Below are 20,074 nucleotides of genomic sequence, written 5' to 3' on the forward strand. Positions count from 1 at the left end.
TTGTTGTACTGTTGGAGCGGGGAAGCCGCTTTGACGCCACACCGTTCACCTATACAGAGGCGGACTGGCAGCCCTGAGCATCGCAGTCATGCCGGCCGGACCCGTGCAGGCGGTGCCCCCGCCGCCGCCCGCGGCCACCGAGCCCAAACAGGTACCACGACCCCCGCACCTCGACCTGGGCCCTCCCCTCGGGCGCGGGCCCTCTTTACTCGTGCAGGAAGAAACGGCGATTTGCGAGGGCTTGGAGGGACTCCAGGTCCCAGGAGGCAGCGCGCTTCCCGCCTATCTTCTGGTAGCGAAGCAGGCGTGTTAGAACAGGAGTTCTCAAAGTGTGGTCCGCGGACCGGCTAGCATCACCTGGGAGTTTATTAGAAATTCTGAGTTTCCACCCTAGACCTTTTAAATCAGAATCTGCATTTTAACAGGCTCCCAAGTTGATTCATTAAAATTTGAGAAGCACTGATCCAGCGCATCCACCGGTCTTCTGTGTTAATTGGGCCCACCGGCCCCCAGTCTTTGCCCAGGAGTCCCTAATTTCCCAGCCTGCACGGTGCATCTTGGAACGTTAATTCTCAGCATCTGTGTAGTGCTTACTCTAAGCCAGACACTGTGCCAGGCTCTGACGGAATGAATGAAGCGCAGTTCCTGCTTTATTTAGGGAGCTCACACACTAGTGGGGAGACAGATATAAGTGAATACTCAATAAATGTTTATTGCCTCGGTTACCATAAATGATACAGTTTCAGCCAGCCCTTCAAAAGATCTCAGTCAGCTAAGGAGGAAAGACGTGGGTCAGTAATTGCAGTGTGATATAAGTATCAAGTACAAAGGAGACAGGAATTCTAATCAACATTGCTTTGGTGGGATATAGGGGAGATTAAGGTAGGTGAAGCCCACCGGCGTGAAAGGTAAATTGCGTTTAGAAGAATGAATCAGTAGTTCACCAGATAGGTGATTGGGAAGGGAAATACCATTCTTTATTCATTTAGAAAAACTTTATTGAGCACATCCTGTATGCTGACCACTGCAAATACCTATGTATCCCTGGCATTTTCCCAGTATCTTGGGGAAAAATAACCAAGGTAATACCAGATAAGTGCCAAGATACCAAGGTGGGAATCAGATGGTGCCTCTTGTCAAGAGTAAAGAAGGTTAAAGCATAGGGTTGGGAAAGTGGTGGTTAAGAGGTGTATTTCTGGGGATTTGAAGTTTTCGTAGCAGGCTATTGGGAGAAAAGGAAGGGATGTAAGCCGGATAGTGACATATTTGTGTTTCAGAAATTCAGGTAAACAGTGATGGGGAGAATTGCTAGGAGGACAGGTTAGTCATGTTATTCAAAAGATGTTGAGAGCCTGGCCTAGATTGTGGCTGGGGCATGGGACAGAGGGGATGGGCAAGCTCAGATCACAAAAGGGCTGTGGTGCAGGCTCTCCCTCCAAAGTGATGCATTCGAATCCTGGTTCTGCCATTGGGCCAGTTAAGGTCTCCATTCCTCAGTTTGTCCATCTGTAAAATGACAAGACAATAGTATAATAATAAGAGTACTTAATCTCTTAGAGCTCTGTAAGGGTTATAGATTTAATGTGCTTAAAGTGCTTAGGAAAGTATATGGAACCTACTCTATGTTTGATAAATGTTCTTATCATTGAATGTGTAGGCTGAGGAAGGGAGAAGAGACCCACGTTTCTGCCCGGGATGACTGGAGGCATGGTTGGCCGTTCATGAGGAAAGCGGTTAGAGATGAAAGTGCCCAGAACTGCTGGATCTAAAGCTTTGTGGCACATAAGAGTGATGTGGGACGTTGACGGGGGTAGAATGGTTCAGCCTATAGGTGCTAGGGGAAGTGGAGGACGTTTTGTAAGTGCCTGACTGAGGACAGTGTGTATAGTGTGAAGAGAACCAAGAACAGAATTTTGGGGACCCCCTAACACTATAGGGCAGGAGGTGAAACAGGAGCCAGGAGAGAAACTTGGATGGAATGGTGAGCAAGAAGGAAATACAGGTGAGAACGGGACCTGGGAGTTGAGAGTTTTGTGAAGGAGCGGTCACTGGTCACACGGCCAGATAACTGATGTAGCTGGCTGTAGGCCGTCATTTTTGACTTTGGCATGAGCACTTGAAATGAAGGGGGATCAAATGGGAGCTGAGCAAGTGGGAACGGCAAGGCTGAGAGAACTCAGGCTGTTTAGCTACCAGAGGAAGGCGGGGAGAAGGCAGTAGCAGAAAGGAGCATGAGGACAGAGGAGAAACTTTGTTTCTCCAAAATGAGAGACTTGAACCTTTGTTTACTAAGGGGAAGAAGCTGGTGAGGAAAGAATATTGGAATTTATGGGGCAGTTAATGTTGAGTATTCCAGTGGAGTTTCACGAAACATTTGAACATTAAGTGATGGTTTAGACTACGGAATGGATGCAGAGGGAAAGGGCATTCAAGGCAGAAGAAGTGGCCAGCAAGGAGTTTCCCATTTCTTTATTCAGCAGACAATTCTTACATATCCCGTATCAGGCACATCCAAGGGTGGGGATACAGGCATGGCCTTCTGGATTCGGGAATGTGGTTTCTCAGAACGTGGTTAGATTTCCCCCCTCCATCTGAATCACATGGACACTTGGTAAAAATGCAAATTCCCAGTGTCACAGAGATGCTCTAGCTGGAGGGGAGCCAGAGAGGCTGCTCTTTTCATTGGTTCCCTGGGGAAGTCCCATGCAAGCACAGAGCAGTTGAGAGAGTGGCTCTTCTGGAGCAGAGGTTCCTGACTCAAGGAAAGTCTCGATGAATTGGGCGGGAGAGCCTGTATTCTCAATAATATCCTAGAGGAGTTTAATGGTGGGCATCTGGCACCAAGCCAGGAACTTTAAGACCTTCCTTTTCCTGTTTTCACAGCCCACAGAAGAGGAAGCATCTTCAAAGGAGGATTCTACCCCTTCCAAGCCAGTGGTGGGTATTATTTACCCTCCTCCAGAGGTCAGGAATATCGTTGACAAGACTGCCAGCTTCGTGGCCAGGTAACATAGCTACTCCTGCTCGTGTGGGTCACGGGTAGATTTTAGCATCAAGAGCTCCTGAATTTGCACAAGGGTAACACTTGGGTTTTTAGAGTGGTATTGTTGGCTTAGGCCTGTCAGCTTATCTAAAACCACAGCATGGTGTGAGGTAGGCAGTGGGCAGGACTGGCATCGCTAACATGGTATGGTGGTGGCAGAGTACAAGGCACACCCAGCTCCAGAGTCACCAAGAACCTGTGCTTCCAAACCGAGCCTGAGGAAATACCTGGAACGCTGCTTTGTCATGGATAATGTGTGTCTGTATCTGAGCTGCAGGCCTTAGGAAGACAAAAGGGAGTTGATGATTCTCATTGTGCAAGGACTGCATTTCCTTTGACCCATCTGCAAAACAGAATAAAATAACACCTAGAATTGTTGTGAGGCAGGGGTGAGGGGACTGAGTGCAGTTCGGGTACATCATGTAGCTGTTACCTCAGATGGCATGAAAATCCGCTTGATTTACTCTTGTTCCTCCCCATTACACTTCCTCAGATGGAATCTTCTTGATGGCCACTTGACTCCAAAGGTCAACCATCCCCTAGTTTAGGGCATTTCAAGTATTCCTTTGGCAGCCAGCAGGCCGCATCCAGCCTACAGATCTTTTTGTTCATTCTCAACAATATATAATTTTTTAACTTTTGAATTAGTTGTCACTGTTTAAAAATGAGATTGCACAGTAAATCTGGATTTCTGGCTTCTCTTGATGAATTGGACGGCTCCTTGCGTGGAAGCAGTAGCTGGCCTTGAGCAGACTGCTGCCCTCAGTCAGGGCATATGCTCTCCAGGGAGCCACACCTTGACCCTGAGGCAGCATCCCCATCACGATACATCATTTAACAGATGGGTCCTTCCTTTCTCAACCTCTTTTTAAAATGAAACATAGAAAGAGGTTACTCTGGTTGATGTCTTTCACTGTGTCAGACTACATGCGGGTGAACCTTTCACATTTCAACAGCTTTGACCAACCTGGATATTGGGTTAAAACAGCTCTGTGCTTGATTGAACATTATTAGGCCATGTCAGATTTAGGGCAGCAGGTGTTGTGTTTATAAGTTTAATATTTCATAGCAACGCTTATTCTTCCCCTTGTCCCCTGATTTTTTTTTTTTTTTAATTAATTTACTTTTGGCTGCATTGGGTCTTCGTTGCTGCGTGCAGGCTTTCTCTAGTTGCGGCGAGCAGGGGCTACTCTTTGTTGCGGTGCACGGGCTTCTCATTGTGGTGGCTTCTCTTGTGGCAGAGCACGGGCTCTAGGCATGTGGGCTTCAGCAGTTGTGGCACATGGGCTCAGTAGTTGTGGCTCGAGGACTCTAGAGCACAGGCTCAGTATTTGTGGTGTGTGGGCTTAGGTGCTCCGCAATATGTGGAATCTTCCCAGACTGGGGCTCAAACCTGTGTCCCCTGCTTTGGCGGGCGGATTCTTAACCACTGCGCCACCAGGGAAGTCCACCTCCTGATATGTTTTCCTATTTAAAACAATAAATAGGAAAAGACTAAGAGGAAGAATCACCACAGTCTCACGACCAGAATAGCTTCTACTAGCTGTTTTCACTTTTTCCTGTTTCCTTCTGGCCCTTGGCATCCTTTTTTAGATTCTTGTAATACTAGTAGAGATACTTTCATATCCTGCTTTTTCCATTTGCACTGTGTTGTGAGCATTTTCCTGTGTTGCTCCATGGTCTCCTGGTGCTGCGTGGTCCTCTCTGGAAAGGATGCACCATGTTAAGGTGATGGGCCTTCCTTGACTTGGCTGACTCCTCTGTATTTTCCTTTGAAGTTGTTTCCAACATTTCAGTTTGGCAAATGAAGCTATGGGGAAGTCTCTGAGCATTTTCTTTCCCTTTTAGATTGTTTTCCTAGAAGAAAATTCTGTGTGGCACATTACTGGCTAAAAGAGCATTTTTAAATATTTCTTATTTTGCCAAGTAGCTTTCCAATAATTTTGTGCCAGCCCCAAAAATAAGAATATCTCCAACTTCCCTTAATAAATCTATATGTCCACATCTCTAGATCTATTTTTGACTATGATGATTGCCTTATAGGCATTTCTGAAATCTGTGGACTTGCTTTTGTTTACGTTGCCGTGAAGGGACAGAGCAGCATCTCACTCTGGGTTAAAAACAGACATGCAGGACCCTCTGCTTTACTTCTGTTGGGTTCACATGTATTGATTGATTGAGCATAGAGTAAAAAATCACCAACCCAGTGTGGTTTTCTAAAAGGAGTTTTTTCTCTCTAGGTTTGGTCTTCTCTTCCCTGTATTTTACTGTCAAGAAACTAAGGGAAATTACTCTTAAAAAGTCCCACCAGCTAGGTTGAGTCAGAATCATGTCTTTTTCTGCTGAAATCTATTCCTTGTTTTAGAGAATATAATTCTAAAATTAACATTAAGCTAATTTAAAGCAACAGAGTAGCTTGGAATGAACATGCCTGCGTTCTCGTATTATATTTCAGATTGTTCCCAGATGTGAGGTTATGGCTTAGGAGGCGGTGGTAGAGGAGACAACCAGAGCCCCCTTTTCTAGCAGCCCTTTGTATGGTGGCCTAGTTTAGCCATATTTAAATGCACATTTACCCTCGTCCTTGTGTGGCTTGCATTATTTAAGGGGGTGGAAGAATGCTTCTTCCTCAGGCATGGGGTTTCAGCTGGACTAATGCATTGTCACATCCAGACCTCATGGTGTTAGTCACGCTGCAGAGTGTGACCAGAACTTGTGGAGGAGCTAGCCAGGGTGCTGATGACCACTGCCATGGTGGCTAAACTGGGGCACAGCGTCACCTGCACCCTGTCTCCTGCCCTGTCTTCAACTGACAGGGCCAGGGTATGAAAATGGAGTGACCCAGGTGCCACCAGCCTCTGGAGCTGTCCCTTGGTGTATTTGGGGCACCTCTGAGTGCAGGGCTCTGGTCAAAGGAGTGATGGAAGTCCCCCAGATCATCTCTCATCTTTATAGGACAGCCCCTTCTAGCCTTCATAGGAGTAACAGTCCGTGGCATTTGCAGGCCACTGTATGATTCAAAAAGACTTTGGCATCTCATTAACTAATTCGATTTTCTCTGAATTTCAAAGTAGAGAGAGAAGGTGGTTTTTGCCATATTTTACACATGGGAGATTGAGTCAAAGAGAAGTTTGGTAACTTGGTGAGTCAGTAGTGAACCCAAAACTTGAATGTGTCCACATCTTGTGTCTTTAAGGTTAGTGCATTTCCACAGATGTTGTGGATGTGTGACACCTTGAAATATTACTGTTGGGATTCTTTAAAAAAAATAAGCGTTTCCTACACATCATGAGAGAGACATTTTTCATTCTGAGTGTTTAAAGGCATACAAATTGGGGGACTTCCCTGGTGGCGCAGTGGTTAAGAATCTGCCTGCCAATGCAGGGGACACGGGTTTGTGCCCTGGTCTGGGAAGATTCCACATGCCGCGGAGCAACTAAGCCCGTGCGCCACAACTACTGAGCCTGCGCTCTAGAGCCCGCAACCCACAGCTACTGAAGCCCGTGCTCCTAGAGCCCGTGCTCCGCAACATGAGAAGCCACTGCAATGAGAAACCCGCGAGCCACGATGAAGAGTAGCCCCCACTCGCCACAACTAGAGAAAGCCCGTGTGTAGCAACGAAGACCCAATGCAACCAAAAATAAAAAATAAATTATTTTTTTTAAAAATGCATACAAATTGGGGACATAGGGTGTATGTGGGAAACTATTCCAGATACAGAGAGAGATGGGGACCTCCCTGCCGTTCTCACCACTCCCCTGTCATCTGAATGCACCTTACGCAGCAGCACAGATGTGGTCCTTGGAGAACAGTGTTTCCTATATGAGCCTCACCCAGTAGTAAATGAGGTGATTTTAGCCAATATTTGGACAAGGCATTAAATCCCATTAAATTTTCATATTTTTTTTTTCTTGTTACCCAAAGGACAAAGTCTCAGTTTGGTGCTAGCATATCTTTTAATACCTCCCCAGCACTCAGTCATCCCATTTTTAACTAAGAGAACTGGCCTCAGTCTCAGCAAACTTCAGGTAAACTTTAACCATGTTACTTTGTTTTCATTGTATTGAATTTTATGACTGCCTTTTGTTAGTAAAGCCATAATGATTTTTTTTTTTTTTTTTTTTGCGGTACGCGGGCCTCTCACTGCTGTGGCCTCTCCCGTTGCGGAGCACAGGCTCCGGACGCGCAGGCTCAACAGCCATGGCTCACGGGCCCAGCCACTCTGCGGCATGTGGGATCTTCCCGGACCGGGGCAAGAACCCCTGTCCCCTGCTTTGGCAGGCGGACTCTCAACCACTGCGCCACCAGGGAAGCCCAGCCATAATGATTTTTATCTGAAGTAGTAATACATGCCTTCCCACCCCGCCTCAGCTGTGCCACGGCTTGTGGGATTTTAGTTCCCCAACCAGGGATTGAACCCAGGCCCTCAGCAGTGAGAGCACGGAGTCCTAACCACTGGACCCCAGGGAATTCCTGTGCCTTCTTAGGTACATTTTTTTTTTTTTTTTTTTTTTTTTTTTTGCGGTACGCGGGCCTCTCACTGCTGCGGCCTCTCCCATTGCGGAGCACAGGCTCCGGACGCGCAGGCTCAGTGGCCATGGCTCACGGTCCTAGCCGCTCCACAGCATGTGGGATCCTCCCGGACTGGGGCACGAACCCATGTCCCCTGCATTGGCGGGCGGACTCTCAACCACTGCGCTACCAGGGAAGCCCAGGTACATTTTTTTTTTTTTTCCAGGTACATTTTTTAAAGTAAATAAATTTTATTAAAAGAAAAAAGAAATAGTCCAGATGGTTTTGGAAATGGCAAGACTGGCAGAGGAGCTGCAGGAATGATGGAGGTCTGGAGACCCTGTGGTAGAGGAGGCCTGCGCAGGCCGAAGGAGGCAGGGGGCACTGGCCGCTGATGCCAGGAGTCTCGAAGAGGACCTCTGCTGTGTTGAGGGATGGGCTAGTTTGAGTGATGGGTGGTGGCAAGAATGGGGCTTGCATGGGCAGTGTTCTGGTCTGAGCAGCTGCAAGGGTTGTGGTATTAGTGCTTCTCTTTTTTCCTTTTTCTAGAAACGGACCTGAATTTGAAGCTAGGATACGACAGAACGAGATCAACAACCCCAAGTTCAACTTCCTGAACCCCAATGACCCTTACCATGCCTACTACCGCCACAAGGTCAGCGAGTTCAAGGAGGGGAAAGCCCAGGAGCCCTCGGCTGCCATCCCCAAGGTCATGCAGCAGCAGCAGCAAGCCACCCAGCAGCAGCTGCCCCAGAAGGTTGGAGCCAGCCCCTCCCTTCGCTTCCCCAGGGCTAAGGGAGGCTGGGACAGGGAGGGGAAGATAATGAACTCTGCTGTCCAGACCTCACTGCCACCCAGAGAGAAACTTGAGGTCTTTATCCCCATCTTACAGAGGCAGATGCTGAGACTCACACAGCAAAGTGTTGCTGACAGTTGGCATTTGCTGAATGCTGCCCTTCACGCTCTGTGCTCAGTGCTTTGGGAGCCTTGTCTCATTGGTGCCTCACAGCGGCTACATGAGGAGGCCAGTAAAGTGACCATTTTTCAGATGAGGAATCTGAGGCTTAGGGAAGCACAGTTTACCCAAGGCTGCAGAGTCAGGACCCTAAAGTCCATGCTCTCAGTTCCTACTCTTTTCCTTGACCGTGGCGTGAGGGCAGTGCTGCAGTGTGGCTTGTGGACCCCTTCTTGGGCATCCCTCTCTACTGTCTCACCTTCCCAGGGCCCCTCTTTCTGGCCTGCCCTAATACCCCCTTAGCACTAGGGACGATTAGGGCTGTCAGTGAGGACAGGAGGGGCCCACACATTTTGCCTCCTGTGTAGACTTGGACTAGTCCTTTCTCTTTGCTTCACTCCTGAGCCATGGTGGCAAAGGTTGCCCCTTGTTTTACAGTGGGAAGTAAAGTTGGAATAGGTTCTGAGACCTTGTGTTGCAATTTACTACTCCTAGGGCCTCAGGTGACCTCAGTTTCCTCATCTATAAAAAGAATTCACAGTACTTGTTCTGTCCACTTCGTGGTTCCTGTAGTGGCCAGATGAGGTAACAAACGTGGAAGTCTTCTGGCCAGTGGGGTCTTCTGCACACATGTAGAGCTTACCACATCCTCTCTCTCCCTTGGGCGGGGTTTCATAAGCTGTGTTCCTGTTAGATCTTCTGCCACCCAGTTTTGGTGCTCAGTTTCAGGGCAGCAGCAGCGATACAGAGGGTCTCGGTTCTCATTCAGAAAGCCATTTAGCGAGTCGAGGCTACAGTTGGCCAAGAAATCGGTGCCCTTGTGAGTTAGGATTCTCTCACACCACGTGCCAATGGCGTGTTCGTGATCAGCAGAAGTATAGAGGTCTGTGCCGTCTGCCGGGGGTGCGTCCCCGCCACCTCTCTGGAGTCCCACCACCCCTGTGCCTCTTGCCTCACATTCCCTTTGCATCTTAGGTTCAAGCCCAAGTGATCCAAGAGACCATCGTGCCCAAAGAGCCCCCTCCCGAGTTCGAGTTCATTGCAGACCCCCCCTCTATCTCAGCCTTCGACCTGGACGTGGTGAAGCTGACGGCTCAGTTTGTGGCCAGGAATGGGCGCCAGTTTCTGACCCAGCTGATGCAGAAAGAGCAGCGCAACTACCAATTTGACTTCCTTCGCCCGCAACACAGCCTTTTCAACTACTTCACGAAGCTGGTGGAACAGTATACCAAGGTGCCTGGGCAGGGCGGGCTCCGGGGTGCTGGGCCCAGGGAAGGAAGGCATCTTACCATCAGCACTCTATCCACTCACTGTCTGCAAGGACCCCGCTCCTGTGTGGGGCCCCCAAGCAGATGTTAAATATCCCAGTTCAGTATAAAATCTTGATTTCTATTCAGTTTTCCTAGTAAATGCAATGTAGACTGCTGTTTCTAAAGAGAAAGGAAACGCGTGATTGATAACTCATTAGGTGAGTGCCTGCTGCGTGATAAGGCCAAGTGATGCTAGTTGCTTTTATGTACATTTAAATTAAATTTCAGTTGCCTCAGTAGGGCTTGAGAAGAAGCAAGCTCTTAATAGTTGCCTCCTATTATTACCTAATTTTATCCTCACAAGAATCCATAAGGTAAGTGTTTTCCTTCCTATTTCAGAAAGCTCAGAGAGGTGAAGTACTTACTTGTGGTCTCTCAGCTAGTAAGTAGCTGCAGAGATTTAACCAACATTTGACTCTGAAACCTCTGTTGTTTTCCACCCTAAAAAGTACCTTGAATTAGAAGTATCATTTAAATAGGCATTGGGAATCAATTTAAAATAAATAAGTGTAGCCAGTATTGAGTACTTATATTATGTAGTATCTTCTCATTTAATCCCTAATAATCTATAAGGTAGCCACTGTTATTATATTTATTTTACAGAAGAGGAAACTGAGGTACAGAGAAGTTAACTTGACCAGGGTTGCACAGCTAGGGGGTTGCAGAGCAGAGACTTGAGTGCTGACATTTTTATTCCAGACCCTAAGATCTTAATTATCATGCTGCGTTGTTGCAATCAAGAATACAGACAAGTCAATACTGGTATTTAAAATAATCAGATCGCTAATTTATTAAAAAGTACACTGGTATAGATATGCCTGTGGAACATTTTTCTTGCTACACACATAATGGAGGTTGTCTTTCCTTTTTAGTGGCATGGTTTGCACATCTGTTTTTGATATCTAGAAACAATATGTTAAAGATCTGACTTGAAAGGTTATGTAATGACTTTCTCTAACTTCATTCACGTTAAGTATGTAACTAGAAAGAATGACAAAAATGTTTGTGTTTAGGAAGTCCAGAAGCTAGGAGAGTAGCTGAAATAACAGTCATTCAAGTCATAAGACCCAAGGGTTATTGTAACTACACAGTGTCAATTTTAAGTGAGCCCTGGGTTAATTTCTCTCAGTGGACTGCTTCCAGAGTTAAAGGTCCGCAGATTCCTTTTTATTCTGTTAACTTTCTTATTCCTTCTCCCTCAGAATTTGGGTATTGACATTCATTACTCTAATCTGAGGGCACCGGTGTGTCTCTAGGCCTGGGAACTCTAGGAGCAGATCAATTCCTGAGGAAGAAGGACAGAGAGGATGGAGAGGGGCTGAGCTGCTTTTCCAGTGAGAGTGGATACGCTTGGGGCAGTTGGAAAGACTGACTGTTTTAAACAAAGCCAGCATTTGTTCTCAGCAAATATGCTTTGAGTGTCAGACACTGTTCTAGGTGCTGGATAGGTAGCAGTGAGCCGAAGACAGGGAAACCCCTGTCTTTGTGGAGACTGGTCTAGTGAAGGGGCAATAAGCAAGTGCAACGTAAGTGTATGTCGGATGGTGATAAATACTATGGAGAAAATGGTAAACAGAAAGCAGGGGATAGAAGTCTAGGGAGGTGGAGCCTGTGGGCTGTAGTCTTCAATAAAGTCATCAGGGGGCCTGTTGGCATGTGCAGAAGGGTAAAGGGCAGATCCGCCCCCTGAGAGCAGTCATCACATGCTGACTGTATGCTCAGCCATCTGGTGGTGGTTTTGCATACTTTCCTGCTACCCTTGGCAACCTTTTAAGTTGATGATGCCAACTTTAAGTGGCAGTGTCACCATTTTGTAGAAGAAAACCAAGTTACAGAGGTTGAGTAACTTGCCCAAAGTTGCACAGGCAAGTGGAGCTGAGATTGGATCCCAGCATCCCATGCTTTCCTTTCTCCTGTGCCTTTCCACAGGCCCAGGAAGGCCACTTCTTTGTCCCGTGTTGTGCTGCACTGATAGTTGCTTTAAATCTTATGTGTTTCAGATCTTGATTCCACCCAAAGGCTTATTTACCAAACTCAAGAAAGAGGCAGAGAATCCCCGGGAAGTTTTGGACCAGGTAAACTAAATTTCTTATAACCAGTTACTGACGGCACTAACGTTACATTGTGTAGGTTCTGTTGTGTGTTTGGAAGTAGTCTCCGAACCAGTACCTTGTTATGGTCCAGGCACAGTCGTGGTGGGAGGAAAGGCCTTGAGTCTACAAAGACCAAGAAACCTGGATTCTCTGCTCTCCAACTTTCTGCTCTACTGTCTACTTCAGTCTCTTCTTTTCTTCTGTTGCTAGAAGCCAGCTTTTGAACGAGTTCTCTGGTGACAACTGCCTTTTGAAGTCCCAGGTTTTCAGAGTCGAAGAGAGAGGGCATATTGGTGCTGGCTGTTCTGGGTGACTTCTGTTTTGCAGGCTTTCAGACTGCTGCTGCTTTTGTGGGCACTTGGTTGTCATGCAAACTTCTGGGAGGGAGTTTGCTAGCCACTCGCCAACTCAAGCAGAAAACTTTGAGGTTATAACAAACAGCTACCCAGACAGAAGGTCTCTGTGGTATTTCATATTTTCATCCTGTCCAAACTCTGGGCCTGGCTGAAACCAGATACAAATACCATAGTCTGCCCCAGGAAGTTCCCCTTTATGGGCAGATCAGCTTCCTGTACTGAAGGAGACGTTGGCTTTGGTGAAGGCCTTGGAGATGATAGCCTCCTCAGGAGCAGACCCTGATTCAGCTCAGCACCACGCTGTTTCCCATCCCTTCAGGTATGTTACCGAGTGGAGTGGGCCAAGTTTCAGGAGCGTGAGAGGAAGAAGGAAGAGGAGGAGAAGGAAAAGGAACGGGTGGCCTATGCTCAGATTGACTGGCATGATTTTGTGGTGGTGGAAACAGTGGACTTCCAACCCAATGAGCAAGGTAGGTCTATGAGGAAGGTAGGTCTGTGACTCCAGTTAGGGGAGCCAGGAGCTTGGAGCCATCCTGGGAGATCTCTTCCAGCTGTCCCCAGGGAGCAGCAGAATCCCTCAGAGGGTTCTATGGGTATCTGTTTCTTTTCTGCTTCTGGAAGACTTCACTTCTACCCCATTGCCCCAGTTAAACCCAATTGAACAAATATTATCGTGCCTGACAATAATGGCCCAACGGGTGGGCCTCTGGAGATAGGAGAGAAATCAGACAGTCCCAGCCCTCAGAGAGCTAACAGTGTAGAGAGAGCAGATAGATGGGCCTTTGATGAGGAGCGTCTGTGTGAACCCTGCCTTTGACTCTGGCTCACCCTTTGCCAGGGAACTTCCCTCCCCCCACCACCCCAGAGGAGCTGGGGGCCCGAATCCTCATTCAGGAGCGCTACGAGAAGTTTGGGGAGAGTGAGGAGGTTGAGATGGAGGTCGAGTCTGATGAGGAGGACGAGAAACAGGAGAAGGCGGAGGAGCCTCCGTCCCAGCTGGACCAGGACACCCAAGTGCAAGACATGGATGAGGTATGCTCCTGGAGCCCAGGGAGATGGGGGTGCTCTCCTCCAGAGAAGTCCAGCTCCCTTGTGAATCTTGAAAGGGAGTGTGGGTTCCTGAAGAAGGAGTCCTGCCTGAGTAGCTGCCCAAGCCCAGGCAGCACAGAGCCTCTTTCCAGCTCAGGCAACAAAGATTCATTCATAGGCAAGGATCTGAAAGCTGTGCTGGCCGTGTTCTGTGACCTTCCTCCTTTGCCCAGGGGCCTTGCTCACTGCCGACCCCAGGCTGGCTCTCAGTTAGGGAAACCTCTATACCATGTACTTTGACGCTTTTGCGCTGAGGCCCAAATGATCAGCAGTTTCCAGAGCTTTTCTTTTTTTCTGGGTTGGGGCGCATACCATGTGGCTCGTGGGATCCTAGTTCCCCGACCAGGGATTGAACCCATGCCCCCTGCAGTGGAAGCACGGAGTCCTAACCACTGGACCGCCAGGGAAGTCCTCCAGAGCTTTGCTTAAGTGGCTTTTGGCCTTGTCTACCCCCATCGAGGCAGGCCCTCCAAACAGGCATAGAGTCTGCAGAGCCAAACTGCTTTCCTCCTCTCGGAAAGAATTTGTGTGCAGCCTGAGAATAAAGATGCATGTGTCTGGGAATTGACGTTTTCTCTCCCTCCCAGCATTGCTTCTTGAGCAGCTACCATTGAACGCTGACTTGTTCCCCGCACCCCTCTCTAGCACGTTAAGTGCCCTTGGCCTCCTGTGACTGCCTGGTGCCAGCTGCTGGAAATGCCTGGGCAGAGTGTTAGCACCACAGCCCCCAGCACTCCCATTCATGCTGTGAGGAAGCAGCTTGGCCAGCTGCCGGCTGGCCTCGGCTGCCCTGGGAGGCTTAGCACATGGATGCTGACTGGCAGGGGCCTAGGCTCTTTGCCACCCTGAGAGCCACCAGGGCTCAGCTGCAGGGAGGTGTCTTCTCAGCCCCTCTCTGAGTCCTGCCACTACTTTGCTTTTCAGGGTTCAGATGATGAAGAAGAAGGGCAGAAAGTGCCCCCACCTCCAGAGACACCCATGCCACCGCCTCTGCCCCCAACTCCAGACCAGGTCATTGTCCGGAAGGACTATGACCCAAAAGGTTGGTTCTGCTCTTCTGCCCTCATGTTCCTCAGACCTGTCCATTTTTAGGAGGGCTCGAGGTGGCTTGTCATAAAGGCATTGATAGCTTCTCTGTCATAGGCCTCACAATGGGGAATGGGACTTCGTCATCTCTGGTGCTCTGGTGCAATGCATAGTGCCAGGTGCAGCGTGGCACTGAATGGATATTGCACGAATGAAATAGCACCCTTTTAACCTGGGCTGCCACCCAGTATTCTCACTCAAGGATCTCTTTTGCTTTTTAGCTTCCAAGCCCCTGCCTCCAGCCCCTGCTCCAGATGAATATCTCGTGTCCCCCATAACTGGGGAGAAGATCCCTGCCAGCAAAATGCAGGAACACATGCGCATTGGGCTTCTTGACCCCCGTTGGCTGGAGCAGCGAGATCGCTCCCTTCGTGAGAAGCAGAGTGATGATGAGGTGTACGCACCAGGTGAGGTTGGGGGGCATCTCCCACTCTGTCCACACCCCTTCTTTGACTCAGCCCCATCTCACTTTGGCCCATGGGGAATCTCTGATCAACTTTATGCTTTAATCAAACATAGAAGGTAACAACTGAGGTCAATAAAAGCTTTTGAGGATAGATGTAGCTTATGACACTACAAAATAACTTCCTGTTTTCTAGAAGAACTCTTCATAGGGATTCTTCCAAAGGCAGGCACCTGATGTGGATAGCATGTGTCCATTGACATCCTAGTGCAAGATCTCACTACAGCTGGGAGAGGTGCTCACTCTCAGGGCTGTCTTAGAATGAAGGCTCTGATGGCTGGAGTACACTGAGCACCTTGAAATGAGACACGGTGCCTTGACTGTGTGTGAGAAGCAGCATGATACGGAGGGAGGAAACTGTCCCGGAGGCAGGAGACCAGGCTTTTATTCCTGACTCTGCTACTTGCCATGCCACTCATGTGACCCTGTCTTCTCAGTTGCCTTTTGTAAGTCAAGGGGTTGGACAAGCCCTGGTTTACAGGCTTAGTGCTCATTGGGCAGCCTTCCCTAGGCTCAGAGGACAGGCGTGCTGCATTGGGACCCACAGATAGCCTTGTCCCATGAGAACAGCCTCCACCCTGCACCAGTAGAGCTGCTGTGTTGTCAGAAGGGCATCTGGTTTAGTTTCCCTTTCTGTCCCCTGCCTCCGTTCTGTGACTATATCCAGGTCTGGATATTGAGAGCAGCTTGAAACAGCTGGCTGAGCGGCGTACCGACATCTTTGGTGTAGAGGAAACGGCCATTGGTAAGAAGATTGGCGAGGAGGAGATCCAGAAGCCAGAGGAAAAGGTGCAGCTCGGATGACTCTTAGTGCCTTCCCTGCCGTCAGACTCACACTTGGGCTCAGTTCCAGGAGCCCTGACAAGCTGTGGCTTTGCTTTCCCATGCAGGTGACCTGGGATGGCCATTCCGGCAGCATGGCCCGGACCCAGCAGGCTGCCCAGGCCAACATCACCCTCCAGGAGCAGATCGAGGCCATCCACAAGGCTAAGGGCTTGGTGCCAGAAGATGATACCAAAGAGAAGATTGGCCCCAGCAAGCCCAATGAAATCCCCCAGCAGCCACCACCTCCGTCTTCAGCCACCAACATCCCCAGCTCAGCCCCACCCATTACCTCGGTGCCCCGGCCACCTGCGGTTAGCCAGCAGCCACCCTGTGACTGGTCTTTCAGAGCTGGGTTCTTGGGGTTAGACATTGCAGGCTGAGAAGGGCAGCTATCTCACAGTGGGCCCAAGTGTTGAGTGGGTCAAGTCGAGAGAAAAAGAACCCTTTAGTTAGGAGTGGGAACCTCCAGCCTGATCTTCTATCTGTGTGGGAGGCTTGGAACAGGGAGGGAGGCGAGTGGCAAATGTGAGAAGTAGGCTTGGGTCAGGGATGGGCTGGAGGGCTTAATGGGTCTTGGAGGACTGCTGGCCTGACTCCAGGGGGCTAAATGGAGGTCAGTGTCTTCAGTGGCTCTCTCAGTGTTTGCCAAGAGCAGCTGGTTGAGTCCCAAGTGGAAAGAGGGTTGCCCTGGGCCTCTCTCAGCATAGTTCCTGTCAGGGCCCAGTGTGAGGCTGCACTCACAGCCCCAGGGGGCTGAGTCGAAGCTATCCAGCCCCATCCTCAAAGCTGCAGGTGGCGAGTTGCCAGCTGTGTGTGCCCTTAGAGTGCAGCCTTGGCATCCTGTGACCTGTGGGTCTTCACCCCCACAGATGCCACCTCCCGTCCGTACCACAGTTGTGTCTGCAGTACCCGTCATGCCCCGGCCCCCGATGGCATCAGTGGTCCGACTGCCTCCCGGTTCGGTGATCGCCCCCATGCCACCGATCATCCATGCGCCCAGGATCAACGTGGTGCCCATGCCTCCCTCGGCCCCTCCTATCATGGCACCCCGCCCACCACCCATGATTGTGCCGACAGGTCAGTGGGTCAGGACTACAGGCCAAGCCCTGAGCAGAGCAGTGGCTGATGGTATTGCCAGCTGTTCCAGCTGGTGGTCTAGCCCAAAGGAGAGCCTTGAGTTCACCATGTGAGAGATCCCTGAGCTGGGAGCCAGGAACTTACGGCTCCTGGGGGAGATAGGCTGATATGGCAGAGCTGGGGTCTGTGCACCCAGAGGGGTCAGCCTGGACAGGCACAGAGGCCTGATGATGCTTGCTGTTGGCTGCCACCTGTTCCATCCATCGGTCCTGCCCTTCCTTCAGTTTCCTGCTACCCAATCTGGGCAGTCTCCCAGGTCCCCCTGCCAGGTAACTTACTGGCTGCCAGATTCAGTAAGGAGTGGTCCTTCACACCTCTGACTGGGAGAAATGGGAAACCTTTGCAATCACCTTTTCACTCTCACCAGCCCTGAGTCCTGGGCCCTTCCTCCCACTCACGTGGCTGCTTATTCCTGTTCTTGCAGCTTTCGTGCCAGCACCACCTGTGGCACCCGTCCCAGCTCCAGCCCCTATGCCGCCTGTCCACCCACCACCTCCCATGGAAGATGAGCCTGCCTCCAAGAAACTGAAGACTGAGGACAGCCTCATGCCAGAAGAGGAGTTTCTACGCAGAAACAAGGTATGCATCTCAGAGTGCTGCCCACAGCCTGGAGTGTCTAGATGGGGCGAGGGTGTTGTCCAGTCCTGCTCCAGTCACACGCTCCCTGGCCCACCCTATTCTTCCATGGTTTTGGCTTCTGGGACCTGGGCCAGCCATTGGAGGCCCGTGAAACTTCTGAGCACACACTAGATGGGGGGGTCAGCAGCCAGAACAGACAGCTGTCAGTAGTCCCCCTGGTGTGAGCTGTCGCAGAGGCCAGCAGGGAGACCCAGCTGCACAGGCAGTAGGACTCAGGTGTGAAAGGGGTTCTGGACACTGGAGGGAATCCTGGGTGCGATTCTTAATTTCTTTGTGGCCTTTGCCTCCAGGTCCAGCCCTTAGAAGGTGGTGTGTTGTGGGGATCCTGTGGGGGTACTAGAAATAAGAGCTGGGAATCTTGGCACTGCTGGTGCCTGGGGAAGCTCCAGTGAGGAGGCAGAAATGTTCTGCCCCGCCCAGTGCATTTGACCAAAGCTTTTTTCTTTTTTCCTTTTTGATGGTAGTTTCCATTTCTTGAGTACCTACTCAAGTGTTGGGGCAGAGCCACACATTTTACAGGTACTTGGTCTGTTGAATGCTCACAACATCACCATCCAGCAGTTGTGATCAACGGCTTTACAGACATGGCGTTGAGGCTCAGAGAGACCTAGTTAGCAGGGAAGCTGAGTTGGGAACCCAGGTCTTCTGACCTCGCAATTCATATTCTTTTCTCCTGTGGTACTTCTTGAGGCTTGCAGAGCACTTTCATGTCTCTTCTTCAGCTCCAGCCTTACCAGTAGGCAGGGATTTTTCTAAAGAAGGGAAACCAATTCTTGAAAAGGGGGAGTGATTTGTTCTGTGTCACAAGTGGTGTCAGTAGTGAAACAGGCCAGAGTCCAGGAGCCCTGATGGACAGGTGACATTGTCTCGACTGGCCCAGGAATAGGAGAGCATAGTTGCTGATTGACTCAGGCCTCCCCAGGCATAATGGCCACCTCCTGTTTTGCAGGGTCCAGTGTCCATCAAAGTCCAGGTGCCCAACATGCAGGATAAGACGGAATGGAAGCTGAACGGACAGGTGCTGGTCTTCACCCTCCCACTCACAGACCAGGTATGAGTTGCTCTCCCCAAGTGGTATCAGGTACAGGGGAACCAAAGAGTCAGGGGGAAGCTTCCTGCAGCTGACCTTAGCAAGAGGTGACTGACCTCTCCTCGGTCCCATAGGTCTCTGTCATCAAGGTGAAGATTCACGAAGCCACGGGCATGCCGGCAGGGAAACAGAAGCTGCAGTATGAGGTGAGTTGGGTGTCTGTAGTCCTTGCCCCCTCTGTTGTCCGAGAAGCTAATAAATCCCTTGTGGAATCAGAGGAGGGGGGAGACACCTGGGTGTGGTCATTTGAGTCCATCCTGGAAGTGATGATGCTGGTGGGGGGTGCTGGGACAGGTTAGTCTGACAGGGTGAGGCTCTGGCGGGGTCACAGCACAGTCTTGTATGGGGTTTGAATGCCTCAGTGATATCTGGGGACCAGACTTCGGAGTGCTCTGGTAGGTTTCTGTCCCAGTGGTAGAGCCATCCCAGTCAGTGTGGTCTCAGGTAGCCTGGCTTTGTGCTTGGACACAAAGGTGATAGTCCAGCTCACCTTGGTGCCTGCCAGGTCACAGAGGACTGCTGTGTTCTCCCTTTTTGGACTTAGACAAATCCCCATTCTGGGCCTCAGTTTCCTCCTCTGTAAAGTGAGGCTGTTGAACTAGTTGATCTCTAAAGGTCTTATGATTTGAGAGTCAAAATTCCATGGGGTTGGTCAGGGCCAGATTTTTGGGGTCTTGACAGCATGGCTTGGTCGGAAGGAAGGAAAAGCAAAGCATTCTGGGAGGAAGCAGAGACCTTCATTCCTGCCCTGTGCCACTCCCTTTCCCACCCCACCTTCCTTCAAGCCCTTGTATTTGCCAAGTTCAGAGTGTTGGGACTTGTGAGGCTGCTCTCTGAGTTCAAGGCCAGATTGCCCTGGGCTGAGGCACTACATCTGTTTTCTAGGGCATTTTCATCAAGGATTCCAACTCGCTGGCTTACTATAACATGGCTAACGGTGCCATCATCCACCTGGCGCTCAAGGAGAGAGGCGGGAGGAAGAAGTAGAAGAGAGAGACCTGCTCTCAGGTCCCAACTACTGCCGTTTTGCCTCTCCTGTCCCCTACCCCTGTCCCAGACCCAGGAGACCCTGCCTTGCACATTTGTTTCCCTCTTACTAAGTTTGGAAATCCAAATTGTCCTGCAGAGTTTCCCTCCCCACATTGATCAGAGAGGGCTTTCTCAGGCATTCTCCTCCCCAGTGGCCCCTGGAATCCCTTTGTGTTTGGGTCTTGATTTGAGGGGTCATTTCTTCAGGTAGCCCATTAGGGAAAGTGAAACCAGGGATGTCCTATAGGATGTTATCATAGTGCCAAGTGACACTTGGCTGGTAGAATATGGTTGTTATCATTAATCATTTTGTATCTTGCCATGAGCTAATAAACCTCTCCGACCCTTCTCGTGAAGTTAATGTCATGAGACTTGTCTCCTGGCCACCTGTGCCCTGCCCAGACCTAGGAGCATGGCACAGTGCCTTGTGGCTCCTCTTCTGCTCTG

The 20,074-nt window shown here is 49.9% G+C and overlaps 1 protein-coding gene across 1 annotated transcript; it reads left to right on the forward strand.

Moving 5' to 3' along the window:
• Positions 1-8: 8 nt before the first annotated feature.
• On the forward strand, positions 9-19,983 carry SF3A1 (splicing factor 3a subunit 1). The gene is made up of 16 exons (XM_067700268.1): positions 9-151; positions 2,884-3,005; positions 8,105-8,312; positions 9,486-9,743; positions 11,821-11,895; positions 12,589-12,739; positions 13,108-13,301; positions 14,283-14,400; positions 14,666-14,851; positions 15,575-15,696; positions 15,798-16,043; positions 16,602-16,809; positions 17,294-17,448; positions 18,458-18,559; positions 18,673-18,744; positions 19,484-19,983. Exons 1-16 carry the CDS (start codon positions 89-91, stop codon positions 19,583-19,585), a joined length of 2,382 nt encoding a protein of 793 aa, XP_067556369.1. The 5' UTR covers positions 9-88; the 3' UTR covers positions 19,586-19,983.
• Positions 19,984-20,074: the final 91 nt, after the last annotated feature.

The sequence above is a fragment of the Pseudorca crassidens genome, chromosome 12, assembly GCF_039906515.1.
Source record: "Pseudorca crassidens isolate mPseCra1 chromosome 12, mPseCra1.hap1, whole genome shotgun sequence".
Classification (NCBI taxonomy): Eukaryota; Metazoa; Chordata; class Mammalia; order Artiodactyla; family Delphinidae; genus Pseudorca; species Pseudorca crassidens.

Coding starts and splice junctions, on each gene's coding strand:
- SF3A1 (XM_067700268.1), top strand. CDS start 89: ATGCCGGCCGGACCCGTGCAGGCGGTGCCCCCGCCGCCGCCCGCGGCC. Junction 3,006..8,104: donor ACTGCCAGCTTCGTGGCCAG/GTAACATAGCTA, acceptor TCCTTTTTCTAG/AAACGGACCTGAATTTGAAG. Junction 17,449..18,457: donor AGTTTCTACGCAGAAACAAG/GTATGCATCTCA, acceptor CCTGTTTTGCAG/GGTCCAGTGTCCATCAAAGT.